This window comes from Pundamilia nyererei, unplaced genomic scaffold (assembly GCF_000239375.1).
Source record: "Pundamilia nyererei isolate P.nyererei 1_Seehausen unplaced genomic scaffold, PunNye1.0 scaffold00073, whole genome shotgun sequence".
Lineage (NCBI taxonomy): Eukaryota > Metazoa > Chordata > Actinopteri > Cichliformes > Cichlidae > Pundamilia > Pundamilia nyererei.
The window spans coordinates 796,604-812,614 of NW_005187474.1; the positions used below are offsets into that span (position 1 = coordinate 796,604).

At 41.3% G+C, this 16,011-nt stretch overlaps 1 protein-coding gene across 1 annotated transcript; it reads left to right on the plus strand.

Annotated features, from left to right (window-relative positions):
- Positions 1 to 237: 237 nt before the first annotated feature.
- On the plus strand, positions 238 to 15,813 carry ston1 (stonin 1). Its single transcript, XM_013911852.1, has 11 exons — positions 238 to 461; positions 5,158 to 7,094; positions 7,618 to 7,820; positions 11,680 to 11,781; positions 11,947 to 12,067; positions 12,270 to 12,319; positions 13,354 to 13,447; positions 13,543 to 14,036; positions 14,785 to 15,018; positions 15,231 to 15,320; positions 15,422 to 15,813. Exons 2-11 carry the CDS (start codon positions 5,243 to 5,245, stop codon positions 15,527 to 15,529), a joined length of 3,348 nt encoding a protein of 1,115 aa, XP_013767306.1. The 5' UTR covers positions 238 to 461; positions 5,158 to 5,242; the 3' UTR covers positions 15,530 to 15,813.
- The last annotated feature ends 198 nt before the right edge of the window (positions 15,814 to 16,011 follow it).

A 16,011-nucleotide genomic window follows, 5' to 3' on the forward strand; every position in this document is an offset into this window, starting at 1 on the left:
TTTTGCTAAACTGAATAACTATCACAAGGCCAAAGGTTGTAATGACACACTTTATATAAATGTGGCAGTTGGGTGCTATGTTTATGGTTAGCTTTGAAACATTGTCAACCGTATCTGAACTCTGATAGTTACTGAGTGAGCATATTAACATTAATTTGTCGAAATATGAACTTAGTAAGTTAACGTATGTCCAGAAATAGCCAATATTCTGATGTGTCCCACCGCAGTGAACGCAGCACTGCTGTGTTCAGTCCCACAGTGTCCCGTCGGAGGACAACCATCAGTCTGAACTCGGGAGGGGGAAGCGCTAGGCTGTGCAAACTCCCAGGATTTACACTCTGCCATTTTGATCAGGACCGGGCCGACGTCGGAGTTCAGACGTGTCCATCAAAAAACAAACAAAAAAAAAACAAAGCAACAAAAAGTCATGGCCTGAATTAGTCACTGCTGCTGCTAAGTTTGTGAGTATGTTTTCCTTTTCGCTTGCACTCAGGGAGCTGTGTTTAGTTCAGGTCACGTTGTAAAAACCAAATAAACTGTTTTAGTGTACTCTTTTTTTTTTTTTGTAAGTGTCGACCCGGTGTGCTGTCGTGTCGTCGCTCGGTCGAGAGTGACTGGCGCGTGTGGTGCTCACCTAAAAGTGCGCAAAGCCAGAGCACGATAAAAGTAAACTCAGGGTGACAACTTTACTCCTTCGAGCTCGTGCGTCAAAACAAAAGGCGCGGAGCTTTATCCCAGGATTGGGCCTCTCTGTCCGGGACGCGGGGCTGGCTCTGTTGTGGATGACAGCATGCTTGGTACTGTTTTGTGTGTCCAGTCTTGAGTTGCCATGGGACGAAAAGAAATGTTGTTTTCCAGCAACTAGTGTTTGTGTCTGGCAGCCAACTGACCGCGCGCTGGGTGTGACAATGAAACAGTGTATCAAATAAGTGTGATTTAACAGGAGGCATACAGTTTATCTGCGCATGTAGATGATATTAATAGGAAATGTGTAGCCTTTTTTTAATACAGTAAACTTTTAATAAGTATGGCTAAATGTGAGATTGTGTAACTTTTGCTGGACTGTAGCCACTTTAGCAGTAAAGAGACCAGTGCGAGAGTCATAAAGACAGTAAAGTAGCCCAATCATAGTCTACTAACATTAGATAACATCCTCTAGTAGCAATCAAAGCTGCTACAGCAGGAATGTTAAACTCATTTTACAAGTATTTTGATTACATGTAAATCTTCCCGTTTAATTTTGTTACATAAGTACAATTTATAAAAATAAATGCATTTGGACAAGTGAAATGTACTTGGTAGAGGGATTTCCAACTCATTTTACAATGTAAGCCACATACAGCCCACTTTGATTTGAAGGGGAAAGAAACTGTTTAACTATACATTTAATCTCTGAGATATTTTAATGTAAGAATAAGAAGAGCAGTTTAAACAGGACATGCCAGATTGAGGAAAAAAAATGCTGCTCTAGGTAATGAAAGGCATCTGTTAGCATGTCTTTTTGGGCTTACGTGTAAGAAATGAAGGTGTAAAATTAAATAAAAGGTTTTGGTTGCTTTTGCTCAGAAAGTTTTTGTTAATTCACAGTATTTGTTTCCTTGTGGACTCACTGTGAAATTTCTATAGTAGATTGTGAGGGGGGGATGGGTTTTTTCCTTTATTAAGTGGTTTATTCATTACTTAGGAGTAATGGAGGGGGTCATTATCAGTAGGAAAAGCTGTAAAACCAATGAAAATGCAGTTTAAAAAAAAGTTCAAAATGTATGCTGTCTTTTACATTTTCCAAAGCGGTTCAGTGGGATAGATTTGAGTATTTTCCAGGTCAACTCTGGCCTGTGGGGCTTATGTTTGTCAACCCTGTACTAGAGACTGCAGCTTAAACCCCCTGTGTACTAGAACTAATATCTATACATTTTAATTTATTCTATTATTTGTTTTCATACATTAAGCACAAGTTTATAATAGTTTATCCCTTCATTCCAGATGAAAGGAAAGCATAATTAAATGAGTAAACTACATCCACAAACATCCCCCCATTCATTCCTCCTCATTCTGTTCCCAGTCATGCTTGTCTGAACTGGAACAAATTTCCACAATAAATGCGGCAGGGAATCCCGGGATTAAAGTGTATAACTAACATAACGCCGATTCATTCAACGTGTGAGGAGACAAAAAGAGCTGCGGCACCCACACTCACTCCTGTGCTTTGTGTTAATGGGAGCTCACTTTGCACACGATGCCACTGCTGCCACTGGAAATGGGTCATCACATTTTCAGCTCTGCACTAGTCCATGCTCTCATTGTGGTTACAATGGTAGCAACCTGCCCTCTCATTTTAAAGTGTCTTATTTTGTTTATTTATATATACAAGTTTTATTTCGAAGGAAAAATATTCCAGGCTGTGGTGTGAATGTACAGGAAGTGGCCAGAGAATCCAGCAGGAAAGTGTCTTCTTTAATCAGGAAGCATCTGTCTGCTGAGTTCAAGCCCTGGTGTGTGTGTGTGTGTGTGTGTGTGTGTGTGTGTGTGTGTGTGTGTGTATTTGTTTTTTCAAATTCAGCAGTTTTGTTGAACCACAAGACTTTCCACTCAGTCATCATTTATCAGTAATTAACCATATAAGCAATACTATTTTCAGTTGTTTCATGGCTGTTCCCCTTTGTGGATTGCATGTTCTCATGCTCCATGCTTAATTTTTCCACTATCTGCCAGCTGATCTGTTAGCGCGTGTATTCATCCTCCCATGCAGTTTTGAAAAAACCAATATCAAAATGCTCTGCACGACTGGCGCCTTTTAAAGCTTACATTTTCAGCAACTAGCGAGGCCAAATAGCTGTGGTTAAGCAGCATTAGACCTTGTTAATGACTGTGAGGTGTGCAACTTTTTTTTTTTTTTTTGCCTACCCTTGGTTTAGCAAGCAATTTAAATAACTACAGTAATGATCAGTAATGATAAACTTGAGAAGCCGGATGGTCTTTGTTGGCTGTTTGTCATAACTGCAGAGCTGTAATTTAAATGCAAACCAACCTGTACAGGGAGCCTGACGTTGCCCGGCAGAATTACAGGTCTTAACTTTGCATTGGTTTTTAGCTGGTAGAAATCTGATGAGGTCATCTTAAGTCTCGAAACAATAATAAGTCAGTGTAAAAATCCTCATGGTAGTTCCGACTTGTTTTTGTTTTTAAAGTACATAATTAGTTTCATAAGGCTCTCTTAATCCCCAGTCTCTTTTCGCTGCGCTTTGGCAGTAATAAATAATCAGACCAATCCAAATTTATGACCTGTAGAACTGGTGGATTTTTGAAGTGTGATAAACTGACATTAAGATAATATTTGTTGTCAGTTCACACGAATACAGCAGCCTGCTATTTCCTGTGTGCAAAGCGGCTTGTCCCAGAGGAATGTGTGGAATGTATTCTTTTGTCCTCTGTTGATTTAGCAGAGTCTCATTTCTGCATTGCCTGCTGGAGAGCCCAGGAAGAGATGGCTGGCTTGGAAATGAGTTTGAAAGACTGTCAGTAACCCCCTGTGGAGATTTCCTCCTCCTCTGTGAATCGAAGCAGATGGATTCTATAAGTTGAAGAGACGGATGAGCTCGTGGAAACGTCTGCGTAAAACCTCGCAAACATCCTCTCATTAGAAAGATGTTCTTCACTGTTTGACTGAGGAGTTGTCAGTCCACTCTTCTGAATCAGAACACCCTCCCTTACTCACACACACACTTCCATGTTTATTTGTAGCAAGAGGAACTTTCCACTCCATGTCTCCTCCATGCAAGTCATGGCTGCGTCTTGGAGCGCAGAGGGAGCCTGTAATTGAGGCTTTCTGTCCCCCTTTTTTTATGGGAAGATGAAGCGTCTGTATTTTGTAAGGGGGCTTCACTGAGCCGGATATTACTGAGAGCTGAACTGCCAGCGCATCAAAAGGCAGATTGTGATTGAGTAGCTGGAAAATTAACTGCGAGATCGCATAAAGATTACAACATGTTTACTCGCTAACCACTGGCAGATTAGCCTGAACGTCATTCCTGTTTAGCAATATCGCCATACTTTTTCAATATCTCATTCATATATTAAAATACCATCCACCATAAAGATGCCATGCACACTTTGTCCCTTTTTGAAGCCTCGTGTGGAACTAGATGAGCCCCAGTGTACCTGCTTCTCTCATCTGACCTCATGGTTTTTTAACGAGGCTGGACTTTTTCTGCCATGGCTAACTTTTCTCCCACGCAATTTGGAGCACGCTGGCTTTGAAATATTTAGACAGCACAGCAGGTCTAAAATACACCTTTTTACATTGCAGCAGCTTTGAACTGCCACATCTCTGAAGTCTTTTGCTTTATCCTCTGTGCATTTAAAAAAAATTCTGAGCTACAGAGAGAGAGATTCTAAAAATCCTTTGAGAAACTGCGATGCAGTGTTTGGTTTGCATCGACAGCTTTCCAAAGTCTTGCTATTTTGACTAAGAAGAACAGATTTCTTCACCCATTTCTCAGGCTCACACTTTGTATTGGGATATTGTTAGAAGAATAAAGACTGTATCATTTCTTGTATTGCTTGCACAACTGATCTAAATGAAGGAGGTGGTCTATGTGTGAGAGTGAGTGAGTTTATTAAAGTTGCATAAACATGCATGAAATCCCTGTTACAATTACCGGTGTAAAGACGAATCTGTCAGTGCAAGAATTCCCTGCAGTCTCCTGTCACCATTCCTTTAACCCTCATCTTTATAGCTAAAAGATAAAACTCCGGGAATGAGTTTTCATGTTCTATGATGGAATTACTTCAGAGAGTTTCCAGTTAATAAATGTCTATAAAAAAAATAAATCTGTGGTGTGAGAAACTCGACTCCCTCTTCGCCAACACTGGGCTGCAGAATGCTTATTCAGCTGTCACGTCAGCGAACCTTAGGTAATTGTAATAGAGAAAAAAGAAATGAACTTGTTCCGGGTCAGGTGTTGATTAAGCTTTAATGGAGTACTTTAAAGACATGTTTTATTTATGTCCTCGAGGGCTCTCTCTTGTACCGATAGCAAACGTTTCAGTTGTTCGTGCTTTGAGATGGGAGCTGACTTTAGAGATTTGATCTAAATTAGTTTTACATTTGAACTTGGGTCAATAGTGTCTCATTCTTCTTTCTTTTTCTTCTAACAGAGAAGAAGACTTTTGAATTCGGGGGACAGTTAATCCAACAAAGGAGGAGCTGTCGTTTTGAACCGGTCTGCAGACCTCTTTGGCCATGTGCTCCACAAATCACTCAAACTGGGTCACGTTTGAAGATGACAGCACACCGCTATCGTCACCTCAGAAACCTCTGCAGTCCCCAGGACTCATCAAAGCATCAGTGCCGCGTCCCAACGGCCTGAAATTAGTGCTTCCTCCAATCAAAGATACTTCCTGGAGCTTTAGTAGTTCCCTGGAATCGCCTCAAAGTCACTCAAGTCTTAGCGGAAGTTCCTGTGTACCATGTAGCACACCGTTTAGCACTCCTGAAGGTGGGGTTCCTAGCAGCGCGTCACCATTTTACTCCAAAACATGGGACAAGAAGGACTTCTCAAGGAGTTTTTCCAGCCCAGTTACCACCTCTGTTTTCTCTCCTGCACCACAGGCCCTGAATCAAACATCAGATGGGCCAAGCCCTTTCCCTTCTTTCAAGGGTAATTCAGGACACTTTAACCCGTTCTGGGATGGACCTAAACTAAATACGGATGCGGGTAGCTCCTCCTCAGACTCTGAATCGGACAACAGCCTTCCACGTTTTTTTATACGGACCAAAGATGGCAGTGAGCCTCAGCGTGACCAGCTTTCCTTCTCTGTTGTTTGCAACAAACTGGAAGGCCTACATACAAAAACCGACAGCCAGACAGAGACAGACAAAGAAGAGCAGAGGCGGCTAAGTTGCAAAAGTGAGGTGTTAAGTGAAGGTACATCTCAGTTTGCACCTCGCGGTTTGTTTCGTAGTCAGAAGAGAGACGGTTGGTCTATCATGCTCAGGATTCCTGAAAAAAAGAACCGCATGTCCTCGCGTCAGTGGGGACCGATCTATCTCCGCTTGTTGCCGGGAGGTGTGCTACAGATGTTCTATGAGAAAGGGCTTGAGAAGCCATTCAAAGAATTTCAGCTTCTCCCTCACTGCAGGCTCTCGGATCTTAAACTGGAAAGCTACAGCGAGCCCCGCAAAGTCCTCACAGTCAAGGTGGAACATTTCTCCTACACAGAAAAGAAGCGCTTTCACCCAAAGTTCGAGGTTAGTCACGAAGCTGAGGTAGAGCAGCTCCTCAAGTTTGGCTCCACAGTGCACGATGAGATCGAGGACCTGGTGGTCTCCATGGAGGAGGAGATCTTCAAACTGAGTGTCCCCCACCAGCAGAGGCGGCACTACGAGGAACAGGAGCTGTCGCTGCAGATCACCGATCACATCTGGATACAGCTAGATAAGTGTGGGGGCGTAATGGAGCAAACAGCCTTCACCCAGATTCACTGTCTTGCTTTTCTGAACGGACTAGGAGACTGTTTTCTTGCCCTTAATGACCTCGGGTTGCTGCACTTTGACTCCAGCTATGGCTCAGAGGAGGGCAGTGAACTCTGGATGGAGATTGCAGGCTACCATTTCCACAAATGCGTGAACAAGATGGAGTTTCAGAGGTCGCGACTGATCAAGTTTTTGCCTCCTGATGCATGCAGAGTGGAGCTGATGCGCTACAAAACAAGGGTCCTTGGTTGCACTGAAATTCCCTTCTCAATCAAAGCTACGGTAACGGTTCAAGGTGCCTACGTGGAGCTCCAGGCTTTTCTCAACATGTCAACCACGTTCCTTTCTTGCATGAGGGAGTCTGACACTCACTACCCGCTGTGTGAGAATGTTGTGATCCGCGTTCCGGTGCCAGGCGACTGGGTCAAAGTGACACAGACGGTGGCCTTACTGCGACAGAGGTCTTTAAAGGCCCGCATGAACAGAAATGCCTGCTTGGGCTCAGTCACCGCTGCAGATTCACAGCCTGTCATGCAGGTGTCGATCGGCACCGTCAAGTACGAGAATGTATATTCGGCGATCGTGTGGAAGATCGACAGACTGCCTGCAAAGAATATGGGTAATGCTTATGACAGGTCAAAAAGGAACCTGTTGCACTTTTCCAGCTGTATATAGTTTTAAGCTCTGTCAATTTGGATAGTTTTCTGTGATTACATGCTTCATTGGTGCAAAGTCTGAAACATGCTGTTTCCGACCCTTTTTAGCTAGCTTTCTTATGATTGGCTGCTCCTTGTAAACAGAAGGTTTGAACAGCAGCTTTAACTTTAATGTCCACAGCCAGGGCTCTGTGAGACAAGAGACAGGACACCAGTTAAAAAGAGTATTTGGTGCAGTCTGAAGCTTTACACATACATTGACCTAATTATTTGAAAGTGTAGCCATGTTTAATCTGAGACTACTGTAACAGTACATAAGTGACAGAAATAATGAGGAGCATGATAGGTGCCCCTTAACATTTAGCCTTACACATCCTTTTCTCATACTGCTTTTTACTCTTGCCTCTTCCTGCCTATGCACAGTATGTTTGTCGTGCTGTGATGTACGACGACAGCTGCAAGTGACCTTTCTTTCCTGCTTTGCAGCCTTGGATCATCCCCACTCATTTTCCTGCAAACTGGAGCTGGGATCTGATCAGGAGATCCCAAATGACTGGTACCCTTTTGTCACGATGGAATGTGAAATTGTGGGCGCGGTTGTGTCACAGACCAGGGTTAAATCCTTGGGCACTGTGAATGACATCCAGCCGCAGAAACATGTGACCAGTTGGACGCGCTATCACTGTCAGGTGAGATGCTTCAACGGAAAAATAAAAATATCTTCATCTGTGCTTAATTGTGGATCGATTTTTTTTTTTTTTTTAATTTATTGGAACTAACTTTTTTCTTTCTTTCTTTTCTTAGGTGGAAGTGGAAAAGAAATGGATTGAAACAGAGTCACAGAGGCAGTCTGGCTGTATGACGCAATGATGATTAAAGACACTTAGTAGAGGAAGTTATTCCTATAAAATGTTTTTCAAAATCTTCTTAAAGGTGAAGGGATATTAAAAATAACAGGGTGAAGCGAGACTTTCTGCTTATATCTGGTTTTAGAATTCATAAAATCATGCAGCTTGGTAGCATTTCTGATGGAGGTTCTATGATTTTTATATCCTTTAACTGAGACTGAACTTGTTTAGCCCTAATAAACAATTTAACACAGTCCTTATACCTAGCACTTTACATTTAATAGATTTATAAATTGTATGAGATTTACAGCTTATACGATTATGCTTGCATCTGCAATATCTGCACTGTCCTCCAGAATTATCAACATCAATTAATAAATGCACGCCAAACACGTTGTGTAACATAAGCAACTTAAGTAATGGCCTTTTGAGATCATTACTTTACAGAGAGGTTAAATATCAACCGATGCTACGGGTGGTGCTACTGTGTTGTCCATCTATATTTAAAGTTGGCACACTTTGAATTTTTTTTATTTGTACAAAATCTTTGTGGAAATGGCACGAAAATGTTGGATCGTTGTGTTTAAAGAATGGTGATGTTTAGGTAACATCACAACATATATTGGGTACTGATAATATATAAAGTGAGATTTCTTTTTGTCTCAAGCAACAAAAGTATTGTTTATCTTGAGCGGACCCTTTGACTTTATACTGAGGTTGTGTTGTGTTGGAGGACTGTAATTTTATTTAAACAAATCAATTCTGTATCTTTCTGCTCTCTGGGTTGTGAATCGGGTTTATATATGATAATAAAAAAAAGGGGTGAAGGGCCATACTGAACAAAAAGGTGTTTATTGATAACTTTTATGTATGAAGTACCTGGCTTAAGCTGGATATTATATACATCAAAAGTAAAAAAGAAAAAGCAATTAAACCAGAATGAGTCATGGTAGTACTTCTTTCACAGCTGTTATCTCGCACTCGTTTTTTCTCCACACTTGGTAATTTACTCAACACGGGGGCAGAGCAGTTATAAACCTGCACCTCACTAAGATTCAAAACAGTGTGAAAATTAAATGCTTCCCATCACTGCAGGCTTTTGCTGAGACGTATGATTTGTAGGCCATGATAAACTGCTGCAGGCAGCTGCATGAAGTTGCTCAGAACGCCGGTACAGACAGAGAAGTCAGTAAGTTTCAGTATTGTTTCACTACACTGCTGGTGTTTTATTGTGCAGTATGTTTTATAAGGGCATCTGTGTTTATGAGTCATTCTCAACCAATGCCTCAACATGCAATCTATTAAGTCTCTCCCTCTTTAAAAGAAAACGTGTTCTTCTTAAATCTGTAAAATGAGTTTTACTGCCCTTCAGCAACACTTAAAGTCCAGTTATGATTTTTTTTTTTTTTACAAATTTTGTCACTGACAATCATAACTCTTAAGTATAGTCTTAAAATATACACTCTCTTTGTTAGGTACAATTGTTCAACTCCTTAATCCAAATGTCTAAGCCAATCGCATGACAGCAACTCCGTGTGCTGAGGCATGTTCACACTAAGCAAGGTGATTTATGTGACTTTGAATGTGGTACGGTTGTTGGTGCCAGACGAGCTGCTCTGAATAGTTCACAAACCGCTGATCTAGTGAGATTTTTCTATAAAACCATCTCTGGAGTTCATAGAAAATGGTCTAAAAAAGTGAGTGGCAGTTCCCTGGGTCAATATGGTTTGTTGATACCACAGGTCGAGGAAGAATTGCCCCATTCTTTGATAAGAAGGCAACAGCATCTAAATTAACGACTATTTACAACCAAGATGTGCAGAAGAATGGTGAATGGACTGGATCTTAAAATGTGCTTTTCTACTTTGCCTGTGCTTCAAAGCACTTTATATTATTAAGCTCATTCACATGCTGATGAACATGTGGAGAACAACTTGGGCTTAAGTATCTCACACTGGATCAGCCACAGATCAAACTACCAAGCTCCTTGCAATTAGTGGATGAACGCAGAAGACCATTCCAGGTACTACTCCTGTCAGCTAAGGACAGGAAGTTGAGAGTACAATTTTCACAGGTTCAACAGAAGATTGGAAAAACTTTGCATGGTCTGAGGAGTCTGCATGGGTGCAGAGGAGGTGTTTGTGGTGTCATGGTATGTTTTTATTTCATTGGCACACTTTGGATCCCTTAGTACCAACTGAGCATTGTTTAACCGTCACAACACGGCCTGCCTGAATAAAGGTTTTCCACTGAATAAATCCAGTCTCAAGTTTAAATTACCCCATACTTTCTTTGTCTAAGGTTAAAAAAAAAAAAAAAAAAAAAAAGCTCATCGGAGAGCTAATGCAGCACTGCCTCATATCAATGTGGAAACAGGGCCTTTATTTTCTTCCAGTTCAGGTGAGGGCTCTATGCGAGTCCACAGTAGCTTTGTAGTGAAGTGACAGCTAAACCGCCTGTTTACTTCCAGCAACTGCAGTATCCACAAGGGTGTCTCGTGTTGCTGCTTTTCAGCTGCATCGCTCTCATCCTCATCAGAGCTGTCAACCAACACTGTTGAAAGAGTCCCAGCATCGCCAAAACAGACAACTTGCAAGAAGCAGGGGTCACGGCTCCCGCTGCTGCTCTGAATCTATTGAACACCAAGTTCAAACAGTGTTTTGTAAAGGATGGAATATTTTTAACTACCGGCATTGTGCACTCCTGGGATCAGGAAAAGTGCACTGATTTCCCAGCACTGTGCCAGCTGTGTAACTTTTCTACTGAAAGTAACCAGGAAACTAGAGAAAGAAGAGGTTATTAGTGCTGGACAGGGATATTTAAGGGACTTCTGACAAGTTAAGTCACCTCTCCCATTTAATCTTAGATCACAGGACTTGTGTGCTCAGATTTTAGAGTTGTTGCCATAAAACATGCTATTTGAGGTCCAGCAGCCACCAGCCCCTCAACCCAAACCTCCACTGAAATAAACCTCTAATATGACAAGTGCACTTAGGAAGCCCTGAACCTTCATCTTGTTTGAAGCAAGAACCTGAAATCACATTTTAAATCAATCACTTTCCCCTCCTGGGAAAAACAAAAAAGAAACCTCACGTGCTAACGCACCTGTCTGCGCGCCTGATGCTGATTGCGGTCACCTGCGCGTGTATGCCTCGTGTAAAACAATGCGACTTAATCACAGTTAATTGTCTATTATGTTTCCAAATGGGTAGAAGTCTAGTGTGAAAGTTCCCCAGTCATTCTCCAAGGATGCTGACCGACACAGGCCCAGTGGTAAGAAACGGAAACGTTTTAGTTAATCGGGTCGAACTGATCGCGAACTGTGAGTTAGATTAATGCGCTCAACAAACAAAAGGCAGTTAAGATCAGCTAGGTTTTTGTCCAATAAGAAGCCTGCTCATAATATTGTTTTACTATTATTATTTTTTTACTTGACTATATCTGCAGGGATGCTCAGTAAGATGTGCAATAGTGCGTTTGTTATGGCAAATGGCAGATTTATCTCGCCTGTTTATGTCACCCGGATTGAAGAGTGGCGTTGATATCCTTAGAAAACCACCTCGGGTCTATATTTTCCAGCACTGAGGCACAGAAAACAACCGTTTTTGACTTGTTATGGATGTTTTCATAACAACTAGTTTCTGTGAAGGATTTTTAGCCACCGACACCTTCTGACTTGCTCTTTCGTAAACAACTTCAGGCCAAGCTCTACTTGTCCATAATCGATGACGTGATTGACAGCGTGAGAGAACTCTTCTTGGATGAAGGAGTTGAAGACCGCGTCCTGGATGATTTAAGACATGTGAGTTTAAATAACCCTGCACTACTACTGCTATTTATTATTTCCTAAAAGCATAAATATAATGCACTCTTGACTCAAGTTGTCAGTGACAGCAAAGTTAATCCATCTAGTGAGGGAGTGTGCACCATACCTGGAAGACATACTGCTGTGTCTTCTGCTGTTCAGCTCTGGGAGTCAAAAGTGATGCAGTCAAAAGCAATGGAAGGCTTAAGGAAAAACGCCAACCCATCCAACTTTGTGCTCCAGCTTCCTGCCAGCTACACTCAGAGTGATCAAGAGCTCACGGGTAAGCTTAAATTGCTCACCAACAAAAGAAGCACCTTAACTCTTCTTGTAATTAATACAGCTGCAAGCTTTGTGCCTTGAATATTACGGGGGGGGGATCTTAAATGAAGACAAAGGTCAATAAATTTAATTTGAATGGCTTTTTGTACTAATATGTACACAATAGCCAAAATTACTCACTTTTTTGGTAATATTTCTTTCAGCCTCAGTTGTCATCCCTGGAAATCAAAATATCCGCAGCTTCCCGGTCAAGGCAAGTGTGATTGAGATTTACATCACCTCCATAACGTGTAATAATTACTTGCATGAGGGATGCACATGACTTGAAAGGCACTCAGAAAGGCAGTCCTCCAAGGTCTTATCTTGCACCATGAAAGAAGGCAATCATACTGGCACCAATATTTGGTTTGTTCTTCCGCTGCCTATCTCCACCTTTTATAACATGATTCTGCAGACACACCCTAAAATATTTTTAGTTTGACAGCCTCTGAATATAGTTTTCTCATTTGGATGACATGTTTGGTTTTTCATAATAAAGTTCTATTAATGTAATGTATCTAAATTGTAATGATTGAATTGTTATTTTTCTTAAGCTGAATTCTTTTATTTTTATGTCTAAATTTGAAAACCAAAAAACCCTTCTCATTAGTTATCACAGTTCCTCTTTTTGAGTATTGAAATGATTTCCACTTCACTGACAAATTCTCAGAAAAGTCCAAGGAACTCGGTAAAGATCTAAAAAAGAGAACTGTAGATTTACACAAGATGGGGAAAGTCTGAAGGTCTCCTGGAGCTGTTTCTCAACAACCTCAGATTCCAAGATCATCAGTTCAAACAACTGTACGCAAATACAAGTTACCTGGATGCATCACTACTTTTCCAAGGCCTGAAAGAAGACCCAAACTGTCACAGTCAGATAGGAAAAACTCCTAAGAACTCCATGTGAGCTGTCAAGCGTGGTGGTGGTATCATGCTCTGGGACTGTTTTGCTGGACCCTGTGTGTGACCCTGCTGTTCAATCATCTAACCTGGAAAAAGAACAGTTCATAGAAATCACTGAAAGCCCTGAATTACTATATTTATGCCCATGATGAGTCTTGGTAAACTTTTGACCACAACTGCAGGTGGTTTTATAATGAGGCAAACCTCAGTATTCGTTAGTTACTTCAAGAGATAAGACTCGCAGTGTATAATTATTAAGTCTATATTTTGGAGGTGATTGTACAAAAGCTGGTATTTAATATACTTAGTCTTGTATTTTCCTCACAACATAATGTTTTATTTCAGAACAATTCAGAGACACTTGCTACCTTTTCCCTCCCTGCTGGATTGGCTTACCCCGTGCAGATACCAGCAGGAGTCACTCTACAAACAGCCTCTGGTATGGAATGACTTTACAGCTTAAATCAGTTTTTATTTCCAGCCTGGCCAGGCTTCTCAAAATAACATTTCACTCTTTTGTATCACCTCACTAAGGTCAACTTTACAAGGTCAATGTTCCTGTTGTGGTTACGCAGGCCCCAGTGGGTCAGCAGCCTGCAACCCAAGCCATGCAGAAAGTCACTGAATGGAGGGAGGCTTCTGCCCCCCAGCCCACTGCAATCCCACCAAATCCTATTGCTCCCCACGAGGTAGAAACATCCTCTGTTCCAGCTCAGTCTGTCACACAGCCAAAGACCATTTTACCCTCCAGTAAGGAGGGCAGCCTTCCCCTGCAGTCTACAGAGCCAGATTTCCCACAGGAAGAAAATGAGCCAAATCCACAACCCAACCTCAGCACGACCGCCTCACCTTGCACTCAGTTATTAGACTACCAGATCAGAAGAGAGGAGGCTCTGGCACAGATGGCTCAGAGCAGAGACATTGATGACATCCTGAAAGAAGTTATTGAGGAGGAGAGAGAAAAAGCAGAATGGGCAAGGAAGCTAGCTCCTGTGGAGTCTGACAGCCAGTCTGAAGCGACTCTTGGGGTAATTTGGAAAGAATTCTCAGTCTAATATAGCAAATATCACTTTAAGGCATAGAAAAGATCAGGTCATTGAAGTGTGGATGTGTATTGTCTAAAGAGTAGTTCTACATTTTGGGAAATGCACTCATCACTCTGTATGCTGGATAAGGCATATAGGCTTGACTACAGCTGCAGCTTTATGCTGTTTTTATGTAACATTTAATGGGCTGGCACAAAGTACTGCCACATGAAATCAAAAAGGGGGGAATGTGTACAAAATATCAGACTCTTAGGAGCACTTTAAGTGATTTAATAAAGTGGTGAAAAGTTTAAGATATAGCTATTTGTAAGCTGGAGAGGGCTGTAACAGTTGTAGTATTTAGGATGCTTGACCCACAAGAGAGACTCAAAAAATGTTTTTCTGGTAGATCTGATCAATATTTTTGAACTTTTAAAAGACAGATTTTAGAGTGCCATTTTCCTTAATTTGAAATAATGGTTTACCTTGTATTTTAACATCTGGATTCAGGTAGCATCAAGTTTATCAGCCTCTCCCCAAAGCTTCTAAATCATCAACATAGTCTGCATTCGTATCTTAAATTCATTAGCGGTACAACACAGATTGCTGTGCTGTCAATTTGAGACATTTTATGTTTCTGATATTAAATTACTGAAGCAATAGTCATTTTATTAGGACAGTTGCTCCCTTTTATAAGCTTGATTTCTCCGAATTCATAACTGTGATGTTTCTTCTTGCAATTCATTCTCAGTTGGATCTGGGCTACAGCCAGTTCTCAGACATCGTTCAGCTCGATGGGCCTGCAGGCAACTCTGACCTCGAGGAGGAAGAGGAGGTTCCCCTGGAAGAGAATGACTTTCTGGGTATAATCAATGCAGAGGCCATGAAGGCCCTGCAGGAAGGAAATGAAAGCAGTGATGGCAACAGCATCTCCTCCAGCAGCGACGGTGAAGGTGCAGATGAACTCGCTAACATAGAGGAGGAGGTGAGAGAGTGAGTTTGAAATGCATTTTCATGAGTCATGGCTTATTTCTTTCCATTAAAAGAAAACTTTCTTTGGAGAGCTCCAGTAGATTTGTGCATTTCTCCCTAAAATTACATTTTTCAGTTATATTTTTGCAGGTGGTTTTCCGAAGAGCATATCTTGATTGCATAACTTGACTATTTGTTTCCTCCATTGCGCAAACTGTTGATTAGGACCCTCTGAATTCAGGTGACGATGTGATTGAGCAAGACATCCCCGACCTTTTTGACACTGACAATGTCATTGTTTGCCAGTATGACAAAGTAAGAACTGCTGTCTTTTTATTAGCCATTAATTTCACCTCATCAAAGCCCAGTGCTGAATTTTAACTGAATATTGTACTCACTGCTTTTGCATTTTGCAGATTCACCGCAGTAAGAACCGTTGGAAGTTTCACCTGAAGGACGGAGTGATGTGCTACGGCGGCAGGGACTACGTGTTTTCGAAAGCAGTTGGGGAAGCAGAGTGGTAATGAACCTTAGTCCCCCTGAACAGATCAGGGAAAGAGAAACTATCATTTAAAAATGAATGAAAAATTCTTAGTTGTAGTAATGTGGCTCACAGAGCAGTTTGTGACTACTGTGCCAGATTGGTGATAATCATCAGAGCAATGCTACAAGTCACTTATATCATCCAGTTGTATAAAGCATTCCTTATAAATACTGTTTACTGAGTCAAACAGCATGGATTTATGTTGTATTGCACTTTGTGAAAATATTCTTTACAAGCAGAGTAAACCTTTTATTTGACCTCCAATGATTGTTTGAGGATAACAAACGTGATGTTTGATTTTCAAACATTGTCACGTCTCTTTAATTATGCTCCAAATATACTGACCTGTACTGTGGTGCTGCGTTTAATGAGCCCTCTTCTTTCTGTGAAAACCACTTCAAAGCCTGTGACACATTTTTTTTTTATTATTATTATTATTATTGTTATTATTATTGTTGTTAT

Bases quoted from the DNA above. Each gene is read 5' to 3' on its own strand.
- ston1 (XM_013911852.1), top strand. From the start codon at position 5,243: ATGTGCTCCACAAATCACTCAAACTGGGTCACGTTTGAAGATGACAGC. The intron at 7,095-7,617 runs GTAATGCTTATG...CCTGCTTTGCAG, and splicing joins ACTGCCTGCAAAGAATATGG to CCTTGGATCATCCCCACTCA. The intron at 12,320-13,353 runs GCAAGTGTGATT...GTTTTATTTCAG, and splicing joins TCCGCAGCTTCCCGGTCAAG to AACAATTCAGAGACACTTGC.